Source organism: Tursiops truncatus, chromosome 1 (genome assembly GCF_011762595.2).
Source record: "Tursiops truncatus isolate mTurTru1 chromosome 1, mTurTru1.mat.Y, whole genome shotgun sequence".
NCBI lineage: Eukaryota > Metazoa > Chordata > Mammalia > Artiodactyla > Delphinidae > Tursiops > Tursiops truncatus.
This window is the reverse complement of record NC_047034.1, coordinates 116,158,225-116,181,773: the sequence shown is the minus strand read 5'-3', so window position 1 is coordinate 116,181,773 and position 23,549 is coordinate 116,158,225. Positions and strand designations below refer to the sequence as shown.

Below are 23,549 nucleotides of genomic sequence, written 5' to 3'. Positions count from 1 at the left end.
TGAAATTGAAGGAGGGCCTGGGACCTCTGTGCTTAAATAAAGCAGCAAATTCCACATGAGTTTATAGACTAGTAGGTGAAATGTTGACTAATAATGTATGTAAAAAGCATGAAAGTGGGAGGAGTTGATAAAATGATCAAAGATTGAATGGGTATTTGGAATTTGAGAATCTGTTTCCAAAACATTAATTTGAAAATCTTTTGTTAAGTGTTCGATAGCATATTTTAAAATGTAGTATTGACAGTTTATTAAGGGGATAAAAGTTGAGTCAGAGGAATGGAATCTTTTAGAGTTCCTGGTTTTGATGATTACTACATGGATATTGAAAACCTTTCCATGATGGCTTTTGGGATTTATTTTAAATTATAATTTATTATTTAACAAGCATGGAGCTAGGCACTAGAAAGGAACCAATCCTCTGTATTGTGGGAAAGGAGCATAAAGTCTACCAGATGTACAGATGAAAGTCTGGGTGGAATTAGGAGTATTGCAGAATGTAGACTGAGAATGGAAGTCATTGGCCTTAGGCATCTAATGGGAAGTTTGGGGTATGGTGTGTGCTGGTTTTCAATTCTGTGTCAAGTACGGTTGATGTTAGCACCATACCGGTGTCTACAGGTAGCAAGGCAGACTGAACCATTAAAAATCCTGTTCCAAGGCTTTTGTTCAGAGTTTTGGCCAAGAGACTGTTAATAACGTGAGAATAGGGAGAGCACCTGTCTATTCAGTGCTGCATTTCTCAATGTCTGGCAGAATGCCTGGCACATAATAGATGCTTAATAAATATTTTTGTAATGAACGGTGTGTTCTATTTATATTATAGTCCGGCATAATGATAATCATAGAGTCATACATTATATCCCAACAATCCTTAACTGTTTATAAAGTGCTTCCTCTTGAAGTTGGCAGGATTTACTTATTCAGTAAACAATTATTATATATGTCTTCGATGTACCAGGCACATGCTAAATACTATGGATACAGTGGTGTATAAAATACAGTCTCTACTCTCAGAAAGCTTACTTTCTGGTAGAGGAGGTGGTCAAGAAAGTCCTTTATTACCATACATTGTGGTAAATGCCACAGTTAGGGTAAGCATGGGGGTGCTACAGAAACACACACAGGAAAAGCACCTAACCCAGTCTCGTGGAGGCAAGGAAGGCTTCCTGGAGAAAAGTGACAGTTTATCTAAGAACTAAAGGATGAGTAGGAGTTAGCTAAGAGAATAAGAGAATGAGTAGAACATCAAGCTGGGGGAGCTAGCTGTGTGAAGGCTCAGGTGTGCCAGTATTTCAGTATGGGTGATGGAGGGAGGTATGGAGAGAGATGAGACCAGAGAGGTAATTTAAACGACCAAAGTGTATTACTCACTGAAGAAAAAGTGTAGAGTCAGAAGAAAAGGGCAAAGACTGAAACGAGGGGGCAGACAACACTGACGAAGTGTAGAGAGGCAAAGAAGCCCTCAGAGGAGCAGAGAAGGAATGGTCAGAGACATGAACAGGGAGAGAAATGGTGTCATGAGCCAAGTGAAGGCTCATGAGAAGGATTTCAAGAATGAAGGAGTGGGACTTCCCTGGTGGTCCAGTGGTAAAGAATCCGCCTTCCAATGCAGGGGGACGTGGGTTCGATCCCTGACCCCTGGTCGGGGAACTAAGATCCCACATGCCACGGGGCAACTAAGCCCGCATGCCACAACTACTGAGCTTGCACACCTCAGTGAGAGAGCCCACGTGCCACAAACTACAGAGCCCATGCGCTCCGGAGCCCACGCACCACAACTAGAGAGAGAAAAACCTGTTCACCGCAACAAAGAGCCTGCATCGCAACGAAAGATCCCGCACGCTGCAACGAAGACCCCGCGTACCGCAACTAAGACCTGACGCAGCCAAAAGAAGATAAATAAATATTTTAAAAATAGAATGGGGCTTCCCTGGTGGTGCAATGCTTAAGAATCCGCCTGCCAATGCAGGGGACATGGGTTTGAGCCCTGGTCCGGGAAGATCCCACATGCCACGGAGCAACTCATGTGTGCCACAACTACTGAGCCTGCGGTGTAGAGCCTGCGAGCCATAACTGCTGAGCCCGCCAGCCACAACTGCTGAGCCCACCAGCCACAACTACTGAAGCCTGCTCACCTAGAACCCGTGCTCCGCAACAAGAGAAGCCACCGCAGTGAGAAGCCTGCGCACCACAACGAAGAGTAGCCCCCGCTCGCCACAACTAGGGAAAGCCTGTGTGCAGCAATGAAGACCCAACACAGACATAAATAAATAAATAAATAAATAAATAAATTTGGTTTAAAAAAAAGAATGAAGGAGTGACTGAGAGTGTCAGATGTAGCAAAGAGGTTCAGAAGGCAGGAACTGTCCATTTTATTTAACAATATGAGAAAAGTATTATTATGCCTAATTTACATGTAAAACTGAAGTTCACAAAAGTTAACTGGCTTGCCCAGGACCATACATCTAATAAATGACCTCATCCAAGTTTTCTGGCTCTAACTCCAGTACTTCTTCCATAGTCATTGTCTTTTGTTTTTGTTTTTGTTTTGGCCATGCTGCACGGCTTACGGGATCTTAGTTCCCTGACCAGGGATCGAACCCGGGCGCAGGTCAGTGAAAGCGCCGAGTTCTAACCACTGGACAGCCAGGGAATTCCTACCATCATTGTCTTATTGTGTTAGAAACGTCAACAATTAACTGAGAAAGTATCAGGATATATTTATAATTCTAAATTCTACAAAGGTTCTTAAGCAGCAAAAGTTCTAGGAGAATATTTTGGAAGATTTCAAATTATATTTGTATGAATCTTTTATCAAATTTAAAAATACACAGGTTTGTACATTTTTGTATGAGAGGAGTTATGAAAAGTTATGACAAGATCAAACCTGTATATGTCATTTGTTCTGAAATTTTCATTTCATAATACACATTCCACCACCTGTAATTACAATCATTTATTGATACATATTGAGCAGTTTAGTCCACGGCATGGTCCCTAGTTGGCTGATAGAAGAGAAGGAGGTAGTTTGGGCAGAGTTGAAGGTGACGGTGCCCTTCTGGCAGGAAGGGCATGAGTATTTAGGACATTGTGGAGTTAGGATGGAGAGAGGGTACTAGGAGGCAGAAAGGAGAGGATTTAAGGAAACTGAAACATTTTCAGCTGCAGTTTAGAGTGCATTATGGCTCCATTCCTTGACTAAAGTTCACCGTCTATGACTCCCTTTCACAGGAATTTCTTCTATGGGTTTATGGTTTAGTGTTGAGATTCACTAAAATGTGTGACGTTCAACTAATTTTTAAATGTTTCACAGAGTCTTTGTCATGACTTTGTTGAAGTCAATTAATACTTTAAAAAGCCTTCATAAAACCAAAATTCTCACAGTCACTAAATAAATAAAAGTGAATTTGGTTACCCTAGGAGTACATTGTTAAATAATGTTCTGTTACATTAGCGATTCAGAAGCCTTTTGTACTCTCAGCAATTTAGCAGAATGATGAGATATATCATTGTGTTTCTTAAGCAAGAGAATAACATACATGTGAATATTGTTACTGGATTCTTCAGTCATTAGTTACAGCAATAGGAGGGCTGCTTGCATGTTGCTGACTTAGGCACTTTAAAAATCAGAGACCAAACAGTCCCTAACTTTATCATACATGAATGAGTTTACTAAATGAATTCTAAACCACAACCAGCTGAGAGAGCAGCATTTCATTCAATACCTGGGAATCCTTTAATAACCTCACTGTGTGTTTTGCTTAACTCCAAGTAATTCTAAGAGAATAACTGCTAGCATGTATCACTTTAAAAGGAAATAAACTACTTAAATAAAAACTCTGTGCTGCTCACATAAGGCAAGACACCTGCTTCTCACTTACCCAGCACCATGTTCTGCTGCCAGTTGCCAGCTAAATATTACAAATTCACTAAATGTAGAGAATACTGTTAGTAATGTCTTTTTAGCTTCCAACATGTTTCTACTGCTCAGAATTGTGGTTCTCAGATAATTGGATTAAAGGCTATGTTGATTACATAAGAAGGTAAAAGCTTATAAGCTGGCTGGTATTCCCATACAAAACAATTGTGCTGCTTTCTTGGCATCAGCATAATACAGTGGGGAAGAATGCAGACTCAGTAGTCACACTGCCTGTTTCTATCCTATGTCCACCACTCATTAGTTGTGTGGTCTTTGACAAGTTACTTGACTTTTCAGAGACTCAGTTTTCAGAGACTCAATTTCCATAAGACTTCAAATCCTATTACATAAACTCCGAGACATTGTTCTCATATTAATATTTTAAGAAATTTTAAATTACTGAGCTTGGAAAGGTTTTTGAGAGAGGGTTTTATGATAGTATTTACTTTAAAGGGTTATTGTGGGAAATAAATGAAATAATGCTTATTAACCAGTTGGCACATTACCTAGCACATAGTAAAGGCTCAATAAATACTAGCTAGGATTGTTATCATCATAAATTATTCATATTGTGATCAAAGGAATTATTAGTGAGATAGTGGGTTTAGATAAGGCAATCCATCAATGACTGTGGCACAGAGTTCTTTCCTGTGAAGTTAATAAACCAAATGTAGTCAAATTTATACCTTTAACCTGGTTTAGCACAGAAGGACAACTGAGTTAGCAATGGAAACACGCTGTTGTTCTACCAGGCAGAGTCATGCCTTTTAAAAATTATCTATAAATCCTACAAATATTTATCTGTTGATTTTGAATTTTCTTCTTCAACATAAAACTATGCAAGAGATATGGGTCCTATGGGTTTTCAATCTACACCTTAAAAGACAGTCCTACGATGCAAAAAGCTAATAAACTTATTTTGCTACAATTTTTTTATCCTCAAAATGCAGAACAGAGCGAACTCTGGGCAAAGAATAACTTGCTTGTACTTTAACCAAAAACGTTAAAGTTAGTACTATTCAAATTTTCACAGACTTTCAAAAAGAGAGCTCAGAATACTGAAATGACATTTTAAAATTTTTTTTCAAAAATATTTATTTACTTGGCTGTGCCAGGTCTTAGTTGCGGCACATGGGATATTCGTTGCCGCGTGCAGGATCTTCCTTGCGGTATGCGGGATCTTTTTAGTTGTGGGTTGCGAGATCTTTAGTTGCGGCATGCAAACTCTTAGTTGCGGCATGTGGGATCTAGTTCCCTGACCAGGGATCAAACCCAGGCCCCCTGCATTGGGAGTGCAGAGTCTTAGCCTCTGGAACACCAGGGAAGTCCCTGAAATAACATTTAAAAAACCATTTTAAGTGGTTTTGCTCATACTAAATTTTAAAAAATCAATCTCATTTTATTCTGAATCTATAAATAAGTCAAGATATAATTTGAAGATTTTTAAAAAATTAGATGACGAGGGCTAGCTGATCCATGTATTCTCCAGGATTACTCTTGACAGGCTAATTCTTCACTGTCACCAAGCCACACAATTTTCTTTTATTTCACCAGGAAAAAAAGGCTTCCTGAAATTCCCTCTGGCCAATTAATTCAGCTAAAATTATCAGTCCCTATAATCCCATGTGAGATGATCAAATTTTCATCATACCCTGTGGTATTACTCTTTTAAATTGCACAAATAATATGTTAATGTGCTCACTAGCAGGGGAAATGTTGGTTTTTACTGAAAAGGGTAAATTGTGGTGAGGGAGACTGAGTAATGAAATTAATCAAACTTATTGATACCCACTAATGGTAGGTATGATTCTTGAGATATCTAATCCTAACTAGGAAGCAGCAGAGTTGGAATTTAGATTTAGGTCTGATTATCAAATTGTAGTAATCAAAGTGTGAGGTGACGAAGGCTTGTATTAGTATGGGGGCAGTGAAAATAAGTAATATATAACAGCAAATTTGAAAATAACATTCACAAATCATGACAATCTATTAAAATTTAGGAGATATAGAAGAAGAATGAAAGCTTGAGAAGCTATGAGAATGAAGACTAGGTTTTATTATACAAGAAGAAATATCTTATAGGTAACTCTAGATATGATACAGTGGCTCAGGTAAGACAGCAGAACTAGAGCTGCTTGTTATTTTTATCTCAGGCACATAGATTACTCAAACCTTGGTTAATGATACTCTCATTCATGCATGACCTCCTTTTATTAGGTAATTATTGTTAATAATGTAATAAGCACCCACAGACCCACTAAACAACCAAAGTTAGGATTTGTTAATAATTACATGGAATCTTGTCCAACCCACTCCTATCATATTGTTTCCTCCTACAAAGAAAACTTTGGCCCTAGATGGCTTCACTGGGAAGTTCTTGCAAACATTTAAGGAAAAAATAATACCAAGCCTGCATGAACTCTTACAGAAAACTAAAGAAGAGGAAATACTTCCCAACTCATTCTATGAGAACAGTATTACTCTGTTAACAAAAGCAGACATTACAAGAAAATAAAACTGCAGACTAATATGCCTTATAAACATGGGTGCACAAGTGCTTAACAAAATTTTATCAAATTGAATTATCAGTATGTTGAAAGAATAATACATCATGACTAAATGAAATTTATCCTAGGAATATAAAGTCTATTTAAGGGACTTCCCTGGTGGTGCAGTGGTTAAGACTCTGCACTCCCAATGCAAGGACCCAGGTTCAATCCCTGGTTGGGGAACTAGATCCCACATGCCTGCTGCAACTAAGAGTTCACGTGCCACAGTTAAGGAGCTGGCGAGCCGCAACTGAGGAGCCTGCAAGCTGCAACTAAGTAGCCCACTGGCCGCAAGTAAGGAACCTGAGAGCCTCAACTAAGGAGCACGCCTGCTGCAACTAAGATAAATTAATTAATATATAATTAATTAATTAATATATATAATCGGGTGCAACCAAATTAATAAATTAATAAATAAAATAACAATAAATAAACTTACATTAAAAAATGAAGTCTATTTAACATTTGAAAATTAAGTAATTCACCATAATGAAAATTAAAATCATATGATTACTTCATAGACATAGAAAAGGCATTAAATTAAATACAACATCCGTTCCTGAAATTACTCCACCACAATAGGAATAGAAAAGAACTTCATCTGAAATAGGGCATCTAAGAAAAATCTATAGTTAAAAATCAAGGCTTCCCTGGTGGCGCAGGGGTTGAGAGTCCGCCTGCCGATGCAGGGGACACGGGTTTGTGCCCCGGTCCGGGAAGATCCCACATGCCGCGGAGCAGCTGGGCCCGTGAGCCATGGCCGCTGAGCCTGCGCGTCCAGAGCCTGTGCTCTGCAACGGGAGAGACCACAACAGTGAGAGGCCCGTGTACCGCAAAAAAAAAAAAAAAAAAAAAACATACTTAATGGTAAAAGACAGAACATTTTCCCCCTAAGATCAGGAACAAGGCAAAAATGTCTGTCCTCACTACTTCTTCTTTTTCTTCTTCTTCTTTTAAAATATTGGACTATAGTTGATTTACAATTTTGTGTTAGTTTCAGGTGTACAGCAAAGTGATTCAGTTGTACGTATACATACCTCTAATCTTTTTCAAATTCTTTTCCCATTTAGGTTATTACAGAATATTGAGCAGAGTTCCCTGTGCTATACAGTAGGTCCTTGTCGGTTCCTTTCACTGCTTCTATTTCACATTGTACTGGAGAGTCTAGCTAGTACAATCAGGCCAGAAAAAGAAATAAAAGACATCCAGAGTGGAAAGTAAAAGTTAGAACTGTGTTCACAGATGATATAATCGTCTATGTGGAAAATCTGATGGAATCTACAATAAAGTAATAAATTACATCAGCAGGGTAACAGGATATAGGATCAGAATACAAAAATAAGTTCTGGACTTACCTGGTGGCGCAGTTGTTAAGAATCCGCCTGCCAATACAGGGGACACAGGTTCGATCCCTGGTCTGGGAAGATCCCACATACTGCGGAGCAACTAAGCCCGTGCACCACAACTGCTGAAGCCCACGCACCTAGAGCCCATGCTCCGCAACAAGAGAAGCCACTGCAGTGAGAAGCCTGCGCACCACAACAAAGAGTAGCCTCTGCTCGCCGCGAATAGAGAAATTCTTCTGTGCGCAGCAATGAAAACCCAACACAGCCCCCCCCCCAAAAAGTTGTATTTCTATATACTAGTATCAAACAATCATCAACTGAAATGTAAAAAACAGCATTTACAATAGCATCAATAAACATGAAATTATTTAGAGATAAATCTCACAGAAGATGTGGAAGATCTGCACAGTGAAAACTATAAAACATGTCTGAGAAAAAATTGTAGAAGATGTAACTAACTGAATCAAGAGATATACTGTGTTCATAGATCAAAAGACTCAACATTATTAAGATGTGAATTCTCCTCAAATCCATCTACAGTTTTCAACACAATCCCAATGAATATCACAGCAGGCGTTTTTACAGAAATTGACAATCTGATCCTAAAATTTGTATGTGAATACAAAGGACTTAGAATAGCCAAAACGAGTTTGAAAAAGAAGGGTCAGAGTTACACTACCCTTTTCTTTTTCTTTTATTTTTACTTTTTTATTTTTTTTGGCCGTGCCGCACGGCTTGCAGTATCTTAGTTCCCTGACCAGGGATCGAACCCAAGCCCCAGCAGTGGAAGCATGGAGCCCTAACCACTGGACCACCAGGGAATTCTCTACAGCACCTTTTTCATATCTCATTATATAGTACACTAATCCGGGACTTCCCTGGTGGTCCAGTGGTTAGGACTCCACGCTCCCAATGCAGAGGCCACAGGTTCGATCCCTGGTCGGGAAATAAGATCCTACATGCCCCGTGGCATGACCAAGAAAAAAAAAAAAGATTGTGGCATGGTGACTATAGTTAAAAACAAACAAACGTAATATTGGCATCAAGAGAGACAGATAAATTGATGGAACAGAATGGAGGGTCCAAAAATAGACCGACATATGTAAATGGTCAATTGATTTTTTTCTTTTTCTTTTTCTTTTTTTTTTTGCTGTACGCGGGCCTCTCACTGTTGTGGCCTCTCCCGTTGCGGAGCACAGGCTCCGGACACGCAGGCTCAGCGGCCATGGCTCACGGGCCTAGTCGCTCCGTGGCATGTGGGATCTTCGCGGACCGGGGCACGAACCCGTGTCCCCTGCATCGGCAGGCAGACTCTCAACAACTGCGCCACCAGGGAAGCCCTGGTCAATTGATTTTTGACAAAGGTACAAAAGTATTTCAGTGGAGAAAGGGTAAGTTTTTTTTTTTTTCTTTTATAAATTTATTTTATTTATTTTTGGCTGTGTTGGGTCTTTTTTGCTGCAAGAGGGCTTTCTCTAGTTGTGGCGAGCGGGGGCTGCTCTTCGTTGCGGTGCGCATGCTGGTCAGTGCAGTGGCTTCTCTTCTTGCAGAGCGCCGGCTCTAGGCATGTGGGCTTCAGTAGTTGCGGCTCACGAGCTCAGTAGTTGTGGCTCACGGGCTCTAGAATGCGGGCTTAGTAGTTGTGGCGCACGGGCTTAGTTGCTCCGTGGCATGTGGGATCTTCCTGGTCCGGGGCTCGAACCCCTGTCCCCTGCATTGGCAGGTGGATTCTTAAGCACTAAGCCACCAGCGAAGCCCGGATAAGTTTTTTCAATAAATGGCCCTGGAAAGATTGTTTTCCCATATACAAAAAAAAAAAAAAAAAAAAAAAGAGAACTTGCACCATATACAAAAATTAACTAAAAATGGATCAAAGACCTAAATGCAAAACCTAAAACTATAAAACTTGTAGAAGAAAATGTAGGATAAATTATCTTTGGGTTCTTTGTGCCAGTACAACCCCAAAAGCACATTCCATAAAAGAAAAAAATTGATAAAATGGACTTTATAAAAATGAAGGACTTCTCTTCAAAAGACACTGTTAGGGCTTCCCTCGTGGCACAGTGGTTGGGAGTCCGCCTGCCAATGCAGGGGACACGGGTTCGTGCCCCCGGGAGGATCCCACATGCCGCGGAGCGGCTGGGCCCGTGAGCCACAGCCGCTGGGCCTGCACGTCCGGAGCCTGTGCGCCGCAGCGGGAGAGGCCACAGCAGTGAGAGGTCCGCGTACCGCAAAAAAAAAAAAAAAAAAAAAAAATTGGCTTGTCTTTTGACAAGCCAAAGAGTGGGAGAAAAATTTTTCCTATTCATACATCTGATATATGTCTTGTACCTAGAATATACAAAGTACTCTCAAAACTTAATAATGGGAAAATAAACAACCAAGTAATAAAATGGGCAAAAGATTTAAACAGATACCTTCACCAAGGAATATTTATAGATAGAAAAGAAACATATGAAAAGATGTTCAATATCATTAGGTATTAGGGAAATGTTAAAACCATAATATGATGTCACTACACACATTTAGAATGTCTAAAATTAAGAAGACGATACCAAGTGTTGATCAAGATGTAGAGAAAGTATAGCTCTTGTACACTATTGGTGGGAAGATAAAATGGTACAACCACTTGGAAAACAGCTTGGCAGTTTCTTAAAAAGTTAAACATACGTTTACAATAAGGCCTAGCCATTATACTTTATTTATTTACCCAGGAGAAATAAAAAAGCATATGTCCACACAAAGACTTGTATGTGAATATTCATACCAGCTTTATTTTTTTTAAGAAGGAGACTATTTTTTAATTAATTTAAAAAATTTATTTATTTATTTTTGGCTGCACTGGGTCTTCGTTGCTGTGCGTGGGCTTTCTTTAGCTGCCACGAGTGGGGGCTATTCTTCACTGCGGTGTGCGGGCTTCTCTTGTTGCGGCTCATAGGCTCTAGAGCGCAGGCTCAGTAGTTGCAGCACATGGGCTTAGTTGCTCCATGGCATGTGGGATCTTCCCAGACCAGGGCTTGAACCCATGTCCCCTGAATTGGCAGGCAGATTCTCAACCACTGCGCCACCAGGGAAGCCCAATACCAGCTATATTTGTAATAGTAAGTGGAAACAACCTAAATGTCCATCCACAGATGAATGATTAACAGTGGTTAACTCTGGTATATTCATACAACGGAATAAAATTCAGTAATAAAAAGAAATGAACTATTGATATATGCAACAACATGGATGAATCTCAAAATAATTATGCATGGTGAAAGAAGCCAAACAATAGAGTATACACTTGGATGATTCCATTTACAGAAAATTTAAACTAATCTGCAGTGACAGAAAGCATATCTGCCTAGGGATGGAGGTGGGAAAGGCTAGAAGAAAAGGGAGGTTAAAGGGGGTCTGAGAAAACTTTTGGGTGTAATGTGTATATTCATATCTTTTTTTTTTTGGCCACGCTGCATGGCTTGAGGGATCTTAGTTCCCCAACCAGGGATTGAAGCCAGGCTACAACAGTGAAAGCACCAAGTTCTAACCACTGGACCACCAGGGAATCCCTACATATATATATTTTTTTAATATTTCATTTATTTATTTATTTATTTAATTTTTATGGCTGCATCTAGTCTCCGCTGTGGCGCACGGGATCTTCTTGCGGTGAGTGGGCTTCTCTCTAGTTGTGGCGTGCGGGTTTTCTCTTCTCTAGCTGTGGTGCTTGGGCTCCAGAGCACGTGGGCTCTGTAGTTTGCAGCACGTGGGCTCTAGTTGAGGCACGCGAGCTCAGTAACTGTGGCACGCAGGATTAGTTGCCCCACAGCATGTGAGATCTTAGTTCCCAACCAGGGATCGAACCCACATCCCCTGCATTGGAAGGCAGATTCTTTACCACTGGACCACCAGGGAAGTCCCTCTCTCTCTATATATATATATTTATATCATGACTGTGGTGATGGTGTCATGGGTATATACATATGTCAGAACTTATCAAATTGTGCACTTTCAAAAAGTATAACTAAAAAAAAAAAGTATAACTTATTGTATGTCTATTATACCTTAAAATTTTTTTAATTAAAAGTTTAAAGCCAATAGATAAAATTCTAAAAATTATTCAATTAATACAGAAGTAGGCAGAAAAAGAATAATAGAGGAGCAAAAAAAGAGGGGCAAACAATAAACAAATAGTAAAATGGTAGGCTTGAGTCCATTCATATACATAGTTACCTTAAATGTTAATGGGCTAAACACTGCAATTAAAAGATATTATCAGAATTTAATTTTTAAAAATGCAAGATCCAATTATATGCTGTGTCCAAGAGATGTGCTTTACATATAAAGGGATAAATAGGTTGAAAGTAAATGGCTAGAAAATTATACACCATGCAAACTAAAGAAAGTTGGCATGGCTATTTTAATAACAGATAAATTCAAGACAATGAGATAAGAAGAGGGAAATTTCATACTGATGAAAGAGCCAATTCAAGAAGAAGATATTATAGTCATAACATATGCATTTTTAAAAGTTTGAAATTGCATAAAACAAAAATGACAGAATTAAAGGAATAGACAGGGACTTCCCTGGTGGTCCAGTGGTAAAGAATCCGCCTTACAATGCAGGGGACATGGGTTCAATCCCTGGTCAGGGAACTAAGATCCCACATGCCGTGGGGCAACTAAGTCTGTGCGCTACAACTGCTAAGCTCGCTTGCCTCAACTAGAGCCCACGTGCTGCAAACTGCAGAGCCCACGTGCTCTGTAACCCACGCGCCACAACTACAGAGCCCATGTGCCCTCGAGCCTGCGTGCCACAACTAGAGAAGAGAAAACCCACACACCACAATGAAGAGCCCGCGCTGCCACAAAAAGATCCCTCATGCCTCAACGAAGATCCCACGTGCCTCAACTAAGATCGGACACAGCCAAAACTAAATAAAATAATAAAGGAGTAGAAAATTCCATATAGTTTAAGACTGATAGAACTAGGCCAAAAAAATTTTTTTTTAGTAAAGACATAGAAGACCTAAATAACACAATCAACCACCTTGGCCCCATTGATAATTATAGAATAATACATCCAATAACTGCAGAATACAAATTTTTTGCAAGGGTACTTGATACGTTCACTAAGTTATTCTGGGCTGCAAACTTACAAGAATCTTTTAACACCTTGCACCTTGTACCTTCTATACCCTGAATCTTGGGAAAAGCTGAGGGTTATTATAATTTATTACTTGCTTGGATGATGTCATTATTCTTTGAGGGGCAATTAACGTGCTATTTCTCTTAAAAAAATACACAGCATATTAAAAAATTAAGGCATTAAAATTATTCAATACTAATATATTTTTTTCAGGTGCAAAAAATTACAAAGCTTCATAATCACCCCAAGACTGCATAGAGCAAACATGAATGATATTTCTCAAAAGGCTGAGGTAAGTCTTAAAAGTTAAAAAATGGGGGAATCATAGGGTTGACTGTAGAATTGCTGAAAAGGGCAACTGGTGGAAAGGTCATTCACAGAAGTTCATAGTGACATAGTGTCAAGATGTAAAACATAAGAAGAGGTAAAATTCACAGGCTGGTCTTGGGCCCAGTATTTTCGTTTGGATTCTTATCTAGGAAGCATGATTATTAAGTTTTGTGAGTGATAGTGAAGTAGATGTGATGGCTAGCATCTTGAGTAGATTTTAATATCTTGATAAATTTTAGAAGTTATTTTTTCAGTATTAAAAAAACAGAATTGATGTTTTTACTTTAAGGAGAAAGAGATAATTCACTCTCAGGTGAGGATCCTTCTTAGCTACTTCTTCTAGCATCTGCAATTAAACTTATCTTAGGCCTTTTTCTGGTTCTTGGCTGTTGTTACTGAGAATTGTAATAAGAAGAAATCAGTTGCTGACACCTCAAAATTATAAACTTTAAAAAACCTTAAAATGGCCAATGGTACCATAAGTAGAAAATAAAATAGGGGCTGGGTATGGCACAGATTTATTATGCAATTTGCCATTATCACTAGAAGAAAGGGTTTGGTGTTCTGAGGCAATGAAGTTTTGTTTTCTGAAACTTCTTTTAGAGATCAGTTTAATTTTCTAAAAGATGAAAATACTTTGCTTTCCTGGTTTCAGATGGAGGAAAATCATTTCTCTAGTCTTTTAACAGATTCCTCCTTCTTTGGAAAGCTCTTTTGTCATTTAGGAATTTTCCTCTTAGGGCACCTCCTACTTGGAATGATGCAGCATTTTTACACATTTTCAACTTGGGTTTAAAGAAGTTCTAGATGGGCAGTATAGCAGTAGTAACAACAAAAATCACTGCTTGTGCACAAAGACCTTGGCTCACCTCAGCCACAAATGAGAAGTAAAGGCCTTCAGTTTTGCTGATATTAGATATGGAAACAAGCAAGAATTAGGCTTATGTGAATTAGTCTTAAACTTTTTGCTTTGTTTTCAACTTCATCTAACTTATTAAAATTAGTCTTGGTATCTTTTAAGCAAGAGATATAAAATCTGAATCTTTAATGTAATGAAATAGGACAATAAAATACAGGTTGTTTTAAATTGGAATCCAGTCTTCAGTTTTTATATTTTGCTAGCCTTCAGCTTCAGTGGAACACACCTACAAAATGGGACTTCTTTGCTTTATATTAATAACATTTTTACTCTCATATTTTCTGTAATTTCATTTTTCATACTTAGACTTTAGAACGTATCTAATCAGATTCCGATTATACAAATAAAGGTTTCAAACTCATTTCTATCTATAGTCTGTTTCAATAAGTATTTCTTATATTGCTTATTCTGATCTATCTTTACCTAATTTCTTCCTTTCTTATTTTTTTAACTTTCTTCTCTTTATTTTCTTCTAATGAAGCTTCTGCTTTCTTCATCTAAACCTGTACCAAAAACCTATGTGCCAAAACTTGGCAAGGGTGATGTAAAGGATAAGTTTGAAGCCATGCAGAGAGCCAGGGAAGAAAGAAATCAAAGGAGATCTAGAACCGAAAAGCAAAGAAGAAAAGAACAATATATTAGAGAGAGAGAATGGAACAGGAGAAAGCAGGAGGTTATTTTATTTTATTTTATTCTCATGCAAATATTCATTTTCATCTTTTACATTTTATTTGTTATTCACATTAACCACATTTCATATTAACTATAATTAATATTTTCTGTGTTTATAAACTAATTGCAAACTCTGCATATAATATGATCTAGTCTAAAGTTTGGATATGTTCATATTAATTTATTTAACCATCTAGATTAAAGAAATGCTTGCTTCTGATGATGAGGAAGAGGTATCTTCTAAAGTAGAAAAGGCTTACGTCCCAAAGCTAACAGGTAAGACAGTTGAGGGGCAAATTGTAAATAAAATTGCAAAAAAGGAAGCATAGCAAAATATCAAACATGTTTCATATATTCTTAGGAACTGTTAAAGGTAAATTTGCTGAAATGGAGAAACAAAGACAAGAGGAACAAAGGAAGAGAACAGAAGAGGAACGAAAACGCAGAATTGAGCAGGATATGTTAGAAAAGAGGAAGATCCAACGTGAATTAGCAAAAAGGGCTGAGCAGGTATACACTAGATATTAATTTGGTATTTGCTTCAGAAACTAATTGTACAGAGTAAAACTAATCAGTATGCTGCCTAATCAAAATATTTTAATATAACATAAACCTGTTAAATAGTAGCTAACATGGAAATAAGATCTTAAGCACAAATATTTAATATCAAATGCCTAGAAGGATAAGGGCAGAATGTGCCTATTTCAAGGTTGAATACTGAGATGACTTTTGTTATATACCATCTTATCATTCTCTCTGCATTCCTTACACTGTCCACATTCCTAATTTTTCTTGACACATTAGAGAATTTTACAAAGATATAAGGCAAGTTCACACATAAACTATCCACAAGCATATAACAAAATGCTGGTCTTTTAATAGCAATCAAAAAATACTTGCTGGTTATTATCAAACACAGGCTTAATTAGGATATCTTCCTATTCAATTATTTGAAACAAATTCAAGTCACATTTTATTCAATAATGGTATTATTAGCTAGCTTAGCTTTGTTTTTTAAGTTGGGGACGGTAGTAGAAGGGAGAAATGTGTGACAGTCATTTCCTTCATATAGCCATTACTGTTGCCCATAGCCACAGAGGACAAATTAGAGAGAGAAAAACATTATTACTATGATTTTATATAGTCTCTTAATGAACTTAGAATTCCCATATATTTTCTTCTCAGAGCATGAGAACTAAGAAGCTGGTAAGTATTTTAAAATACTCAAGAATCTGATCTAATTTCCAGAAAAAGCTAATCTCTCCAAATGATTCATGTGTGTAATGACATAGAAACTTGAAATTCTAATAGTCATAATTACATTTTATTAAGTAAAGAACTGGTCAATTCACAAAAATTTCTTTAATATATTGATATCTGTTTTATATTACAAAAGATCTGTTGTCATAGAGACATAGAAAAAAGACACAGAAGACAGTTATATTGCTTATGTACTTTAACCTTGTCTACACTGTAGGATCAAAAGAGATGATCAATGTATTGAGCTTAACAAGACAATAATGGTATATCTCCTAGCGTTTTTAATAAGATTATATGAGTTAATAAATGCAAAGCACTTAGTACAGTGCCTGGTACAAAGTAAGTGGGCTATAAATAAATGTCTCACCTAAATGGTACATATAGATAAAATGTCATGAAATAATTTTAGTTTCTCCTCCGTCATCAGTATTTTAACAACTATCCTAACATTGTCTTCACAGTATATTGTCTTTCATAACCGTTTTTATTGTGAGATTGTACTTGGCTCTTTTTTGCCTACTCTTTAAGTGCCTTAAATCTATTTGCTATGCTTCTTTCAGTTTCTACTACTTTTCTTTAAAAAACGTGACAGGGAATTCCCTGGCGGTCCAGTGGTTAGGACTTGGCGCTTTCACTGCCGGGGCCAGGGTTGGATCCTTGGTCAGAGAAGTAAGATCCTGCAAGCCACACAGTGCAGCCAAAAAAAAAAAACCAAACAAACAAAAAAATTTTTTTAAAGTGACAAAGAAGGCAAAGCATATGCTGTATTTGCATGTCAAAGAAATTTATTTACCCTGACTTTGCAAATAATCACTTTTATGGCACAAACAGCCATTTTTATGGTGACAAATAATGTCATATGCCGGATGAATTACAGAAAAGAATTGGAATTTCCTATATTTTATTACTTTGCATCTCTTTGTCTGAAGAAAGGTTGGTGTACTTTACCTCTGCCACCTCCAGTCATCAAAGATTAGTATTCATTTTGAAATGAAGTTTCGGACTTCCCTGGTGGTGCAGTGGTTAAGGATCTGCCTGACAGTGCAGGGGACACAGGTTCGAGTCCTGGTCCAGGAAGATCCCACATGCCACAGAGCAACTAAGCCCATGCCCACAACTACTGAGCCTGCGCTCTAGAGCCCACAAGCCACAACTACTGAAACCTGCGTGCCCTCACACCACGATGAAGAGTAGCCCCCGCTCGCCACAACTAGAGAAAGCCTGCACACAGCAATGAAGACCCAATGCAGCCAAAAATTAATTAATTTTTTTTAAAAAGAAATGAAATTTCACAAGGGAATACAGTTATAAGGAGGGAGTTCCCTTATTATAATAAGGGGATACAATATATAATAAATGAATATTTTAGGTTATATATAAAATATATCACTATATGTAATTATATTTATAATACAAATCATAAACTAAGGTAATAAAATATATAATTAAAATATATGGTGTTTGGCAGGAAATGGTGAGTATGCACATGGGGTTAGTCTATCTCTTTTAAGTCTGTGCCCTTTTCCAAAAAGCACTGATTACACTACCACCCCGAGAACTGAATATGGCAGTGGTTTCAAAAAGAAGAAATATGTGTGTTGAGGTGAATTTGAATATGATGAAGACATAGGATACTCAGAGAGAGATGGAAGAAAACTAATCATGAAAAAGAACCACTTTCTTTAGTAACCCTGGATACTACATGGCAGGGTGTGAGAGAATCTTGGTTAATAAAATGTTTAGCCTATTAAATTATTTGAGAATATGTCGGTAGAGCAATATAAACTATTAATAGTAATTTCATCTTGCAAATATGGGAAGTCTAATTTTAAAACCTAATTAAATACATTTTCCACTCAAATCTAATAAAATTTAATCTATCTTTGAATATAAGAAGGCACGACATAGTCAAGAAGAGTCTTAATGTTTGTTTGAAAAATCCTCTTGTATACGTCCATATTCAAGAACACTATAGAAAGGATTCCTGAGTCAGACAGGTAGCTGAGTAACATTTAAGATAATTACCAGTTCTGAGATTCTAGGATATTATGATAAATTAAAAATAGGCATAGTTCGTATACTGGATGTTGGAATCAAAGACCAATAAAATTTGGGGGAGAATCTTAATTTGGTATAATCTGGTTATCTTTGAGGGTATTTTGATGGACAAGGTTAATGTCTAACAACTTGGAAAAAGAGAAGTTATTGGTGGGAGATTGAGATGTTGAAAAGAAGGGGAGAAAGGAAGTTGATTTGGGAAGTAGCAAAAGGAGTTTTCTTTTCATAAATCAAAAGAAATAATTGGGAAGCAGATCTTCAATGGTAGTTTCTGAAAGCTAGCCCTATAATTGAACTGAATATCTTAGTTCTCTATGAATATACTGAGGCCATGGCCACTTAGGCAAATTCATCTTTTTTTTTGTTTGTTGAAACCCAACGGAAAAAAAATTCTATCTTTTGTTGTTTTGATAATGGTTTAAAATGAGCAAAGAATAAAGCAAAAATAACAAAAAACACCCAACCAAACAAAGAAAAACTATTCTAAATATAGTTTATTATCTACTGTAAGCTAATAAAAATCTGAGAAGGTTGTAGCAGCAAGAAAAAGAAATTTGGGGTTAAAAAATTTAGAATTTTTCTTCCCTATGCTCTCAATGTCTCGCTTCTCACCATATCTCCTAGAACTTTTTATTGAGATTAACATGATTTGTAGAGGAATTGTTAGCACTCTTTTGAAGGGAAATAATTTTGTAATTATTTTATTACAGATTCATTAAAATTTTTCATAGTATCATTTATCATTCAATAAAACCTTCATCATTTATACAACAACTCAGTGTAATAAATAATTCTGTAACAAAGCAAATTATTCTGAACAAAGCTATTTAAAATAAACTATTAAGATACAAAATAGACTTATTTTTAATAAATGATTTGTTCAGAATAATTTCTTTTTCAAGAAATTTGGTATCTTAATAATATGTATTATTTCTTCTTGACAGAGAATATAGAAAAGTGAGATGATGAGAGAACAGGGAGTTAGCCAGCCCAGTTCCTAGTATGAGACAAGGTACAGCAGAATTCCCTTAGACTGAGTGAGGAACAAACTACTTCCAGCTCTTTCACTGGTGTTAAAAATCAAATTAAAACAATAAACAATCTGAATTTTTACTTTCTAACTTTTTCCATTTTCCTGTTGCTTATGTTTCCTTTTCCTGAGATCTCAAACATTGTGTTATTTAAATCACTTTTCTGTCATTTCTCACTCTGTTATGTATCGTACATTAGCCTGCCCCTCAAGCTAATCTTAATGGCCAAATTGAGCTCCCTCTTTTTGAATGAGGGCCTTTCCTACCTAGGTCTGTCAAAATATAGAGTAAACAATTATGATTTCCAGAATTATTTTCCCTTCTAAACTAGCCATGTGAACGCCTACACCTTTTACTGTGCTTTATTATTGTGTCAGTTATATTTTTGCCATCTATTTATATTATAAAATATAGTCATGATGATTATTTGATTGCTAATGATAGGTTTTCCTTTCGCTGTGGCAGAGAGAGAATGGGGAAATGTTTCTGTAGCTCCATTTAAATTGCTTAATTAATAACTGCTGGTTGTAAGCTCACAGCCAGATTATAAGAGTTTGGTCCATTATTCAAATTCCAGAATTACAAAGGTAGGCTTTATTTTAATTTTTTCTTAATATGTTGTTCCCTAGATAGTGATATCAAAATGCAAAAATTAATATAAAGTTTAATCTCTATTTAAAAGGACATAATTGGTTAATTTGGAGCAACATAAAAATACTTCAGAATGCTAAATTTTGAAATTTACCATAAATCACAACTAATACTTTTCAGTTGTATGTTTAAAACAAAAAGCAGAAATCTGATGTAATGTAATGATATAAAATTCTTATTCAATAGATTGAGGACATAAACAATACGGGAACTGAATCAGCATCAGAGGTAAATGGACATTTCCTTTAATGAAACATTCACCTAAAATTATCTGATTCACAAATAATCTTTCAATTAAAAAAATTAAGAGTTCTTTTATTATAAATATAGCAACAACAACAAGGACAAAAATATTTTGCAAAGCAAGATCATACTTTTGCACTTTCAAACGCTATAGCTTAGTGTTTTTAAAGAAAAGTATGTTTTTGCTTTCATGGTTAGAGACACAAGTCTCAATTTGAGATACTCTGCCAAGGCTGTATATTTCTTGAACTGTTACTAATAGTTGAGATTGTTGAAAGCTAACATTTGAAAAAGGCAGTTTTCTTTTCATCATCTGTCTTCTTTCCTCAGAGTTCCTGATAGTTTGTTTTGCTTATCACATACTAGCAGAGAGTACAGAATCTATTACCATGAAGGAATGTTCAAACCACAAAAATTTTAGTTATCTCTTTTTATCTAACAGAGAAAGTTAAAGATCAATCAATTTGATGGTGTGCCTAAAACTACAGCCACATAAATTGGAAGCAGTTTTATTTTAGGGGGCATGTGTTACATATTACAATTCTTTGTTTTTGAAAAAAGTTCAAAGGCAATAACAGATGATGTAATAGAACTAATTAACATGGATTTTAAAAACAAGTTTAAGAATATTTGAATAGGACCAAAGGCCAAAGAGTTTTGTCCATAATATAAATGTTTTCTAAATCACTTGGAAATACTGGGGTTTTTTTCCTTGCTAAAATGTTAGTTTTATTAAGTATTTAAAAACTTGCATGGAGAGAAAAATCAAACACAGAAACCTTTCTTGTGTGTTTAAACTGAAGCCATCCACCATCAAATTGATTTAGAGTATGCTCACATGCACATTACCTTTTGTGGGATGAGTGCACGGATAGTGAAATTCAGATAATTTCACGCAATTTTATCCAAACAGCTGTATTAACACCATCTTCTAGGAAAAAAGATGCTTCTTGAACCTGTCAGCAGTGGATTTCAATAAGATTGACTCATCATGTACAATGAATTCAGAGAAAGAGCTATTTAATAGAAATCTGTTAAAAATATTAATTTTTGTTCTTCATAACATTGATGGCAATGTAATGAAATTCACCAATGATGGAAGTCCCATGAAACCTAAATTTTGATTAGGAAGAAATATGCTAATTATCTATTTTATAAATTAGGAAGGAGATGATTCACTGCTTGTAACAGTGGTACCTGTCAAATCACACAAAACATCTGGAAAAATGAAAAAGAATTTCGAAGATCTAGAAAAAGAACAAGAAGAAAAGGAAAGGGTCAAGTATGAAGAAGATATAAGATATGAAGAACAACGTCGGTCTCTCAAGGAAGCAAAGTGTCTTTCATTGGTCATGGTAATTTTTTTTAATAAAGAACAAATAAAAGCAGTTAAGTTGGTTAGCAGCATATCCCTTTATGATTAACAGGTTTTCATTATGTTTTCTTAGGATGATGAACTGGAAAGTGAGGCAAAGAAAGAGTCACTTTCTCCTGGAAAATTGAAACTGACTTTTGAAGAATTGGAAAGACAAAGACAAGAAAACAGAAGGAAGCAAGCTGAGGAGGAAGCAAGAAAACGTTTAGAAGAAGAGAGGCGTGCTTTTGAAGAAGCAAGGCGGCAAATGGTAAAACAAACTGATATATATGTAACATTTATATATGATATTATAATACATAATTATATTATGATACATAACATTTATATATTATATTATACAAATTATATATTATATGTATAATATGTTATACAAATGTTATATATAAAACATTTAATATTAAGGGAGGTAGCTGGCTTTAGATAAGGTTCATTGCTATAAATTTAAGGAGATTTTCTATATACAAGGGTCTGATTTTGAAACTGTATACATATTCCATATATAACATGCATTTATATTATTTTCTAGCTTTCATTTTGGGATATTTTACCTAATATGCCTTAAATTTTTATTTATATAAATTGTTGTAAACATACAAAATAATTATTCAACAAATCTAATTTCTCTTCATCTGTTAGCTCAGCCTGCAATGTGTTTAACAGCATGGTGCAGCGCACTTTCAAGTCTAATCATAAGTGTACACTTAGTGTCAGTATATATATATATATATATATATATATATACTGAATATATATAGAGAGATATATATATGTGTAATGTATATAATCTAAGTGCTTAAGAGCATGGATTTTGGAGCCAGACTGCCTGGATTCAGATATCTAACCTTTATTGTGTACCCATGGACAAGTTATTGAACCTCTCTACATCTTAGTTTCCTCATTTGTAAAATGGTGAAAATAATTGTGCCTACTTCTTAAATCATTAAATGAGTTAATATAGAAAGCAGTTAGAGTAGTGTTTGGCATATAATAAGTGTTTCATTTATTTATTTATTATGTATTTTTATCTTTTTATTATTATTTTTTTTTTGACCTCGCAGCACAGCTTTTGGGATCTTAGTTCCCTGACCAGGGATTGAACCCATGCCTCCTGCAATGGAAGCGTGGAGTCCCAACCACTAAACCGCCAGGGAATTCCCAATATGTGCTTTAAAAATGTTAACTGCTATTATTATAGTAACAGATTTAACAACAAAAAATAAAATTGAAATAAGAAAACACTGATTCCAAATCTCATTGCAAGAATTTAAGAATGGAACATATGTAATTTTTTAAACTTTCAGACTTTCTTGATCAGTTTTCATTAATGATGTTCTGAGGTCTATATCTCCAAAATTTTAATTTTCTAGATGTTTGTTTGAAAATGTTGTTATTGGGTTGGCCAAATTTCGTTTGGGTTTTTCTGTAAAATGTTATGGAAAAACCCAAACAAACTTTTTGGCCAACCCAATATTTTGGGTAGTTACAGTTGGATAATACCTACACATTTTAGATATCACTGGTGGTCAATTTAGTGAAAAGACATAGAAATATCATTAATTAATCAAATCATAAATTTCAATGAGTATTTAATTAATTTAATTAGCATTACATTAGAATTTTAATTATAAAATCATAAAATTTGAATTGTATGTAAAATAGTTCCAGATAATGTTTTATCCATTTAATAACCATAGTTCATAGTAAAAAAAATCCATGAAAATTACAGAATGAGAACTTTATTATGTAAGAGACTCAGTGTGTGTATACTTGAACCTCAATTTAAGTACACACACACACTTTTATTTTTTTTGGAAGATAAATTGTAGAATTTTTAATCAATGAAATACTATACAGCAATAGAAAATAATTAACCACAGGTAGCCCCATCAACACAGATAAATCTTAAAAAAAACTACAAGATTCAGCAAAACTGTAAGTCAATAGGACCACATACAGTATAATTTCTTATATGTAAAATTCAAAAGCTACAACACTGAACAAATTTTTACATATTCAAACAAAGCAAAAGAATAACAAACACAAGATTAAGCATATTAGTTTC

The 23,549-nt window shown here is 35.9% G+C and overlaps 1 protein-coding gene across 7 annotated transcripts in view; it reads left to right on the top strand.

Moving 5' to 3' along the window:
- NEXN (nexilin F-actin binding protein) overlaps nt 1–23,549 on the top strand; it is a 62,916-nt gene that overhangs the window by 11,767 nt on the left and 27,600 nt on the right. For 3 of the 7 annotated variants that reach the window (XM_073788117.1, XM_073788118.1, XM_073788129.1), the window contains exons 2-8: nt 13,159–13,237; nt 14,676–14,867; nt 15,064–15,142; nt 15,228–15,376; nt 20,053–20,094; nt 21,273–21,464; nt 21,558–21,734. In XM_073788117.1, coding sequence (XP_073644218.1) covers nt 13,159–13,237; nt 14,676–14,867; nt 15,064–15,142; nt 15,228–15,376; nt 20,053–20,094; nt 21,273–21,464; nt 21,558–21,734 — 910 coding nt within the window. The remainder of the gene's footprint in view (nt 1–13,158; nt 13,238–14,675; nt 14,868–15,063; nt 15,143–15,227; nt 15,377–20,052; nt 20,095–21,272; nt 21,465–21,557; nt 21,735–23,549) is intronic. The other 4 variants (XM_019919280.3, XM_019919281.3, XM_019919283.3 and 1 more) reach the window with 2 other exon arrangements.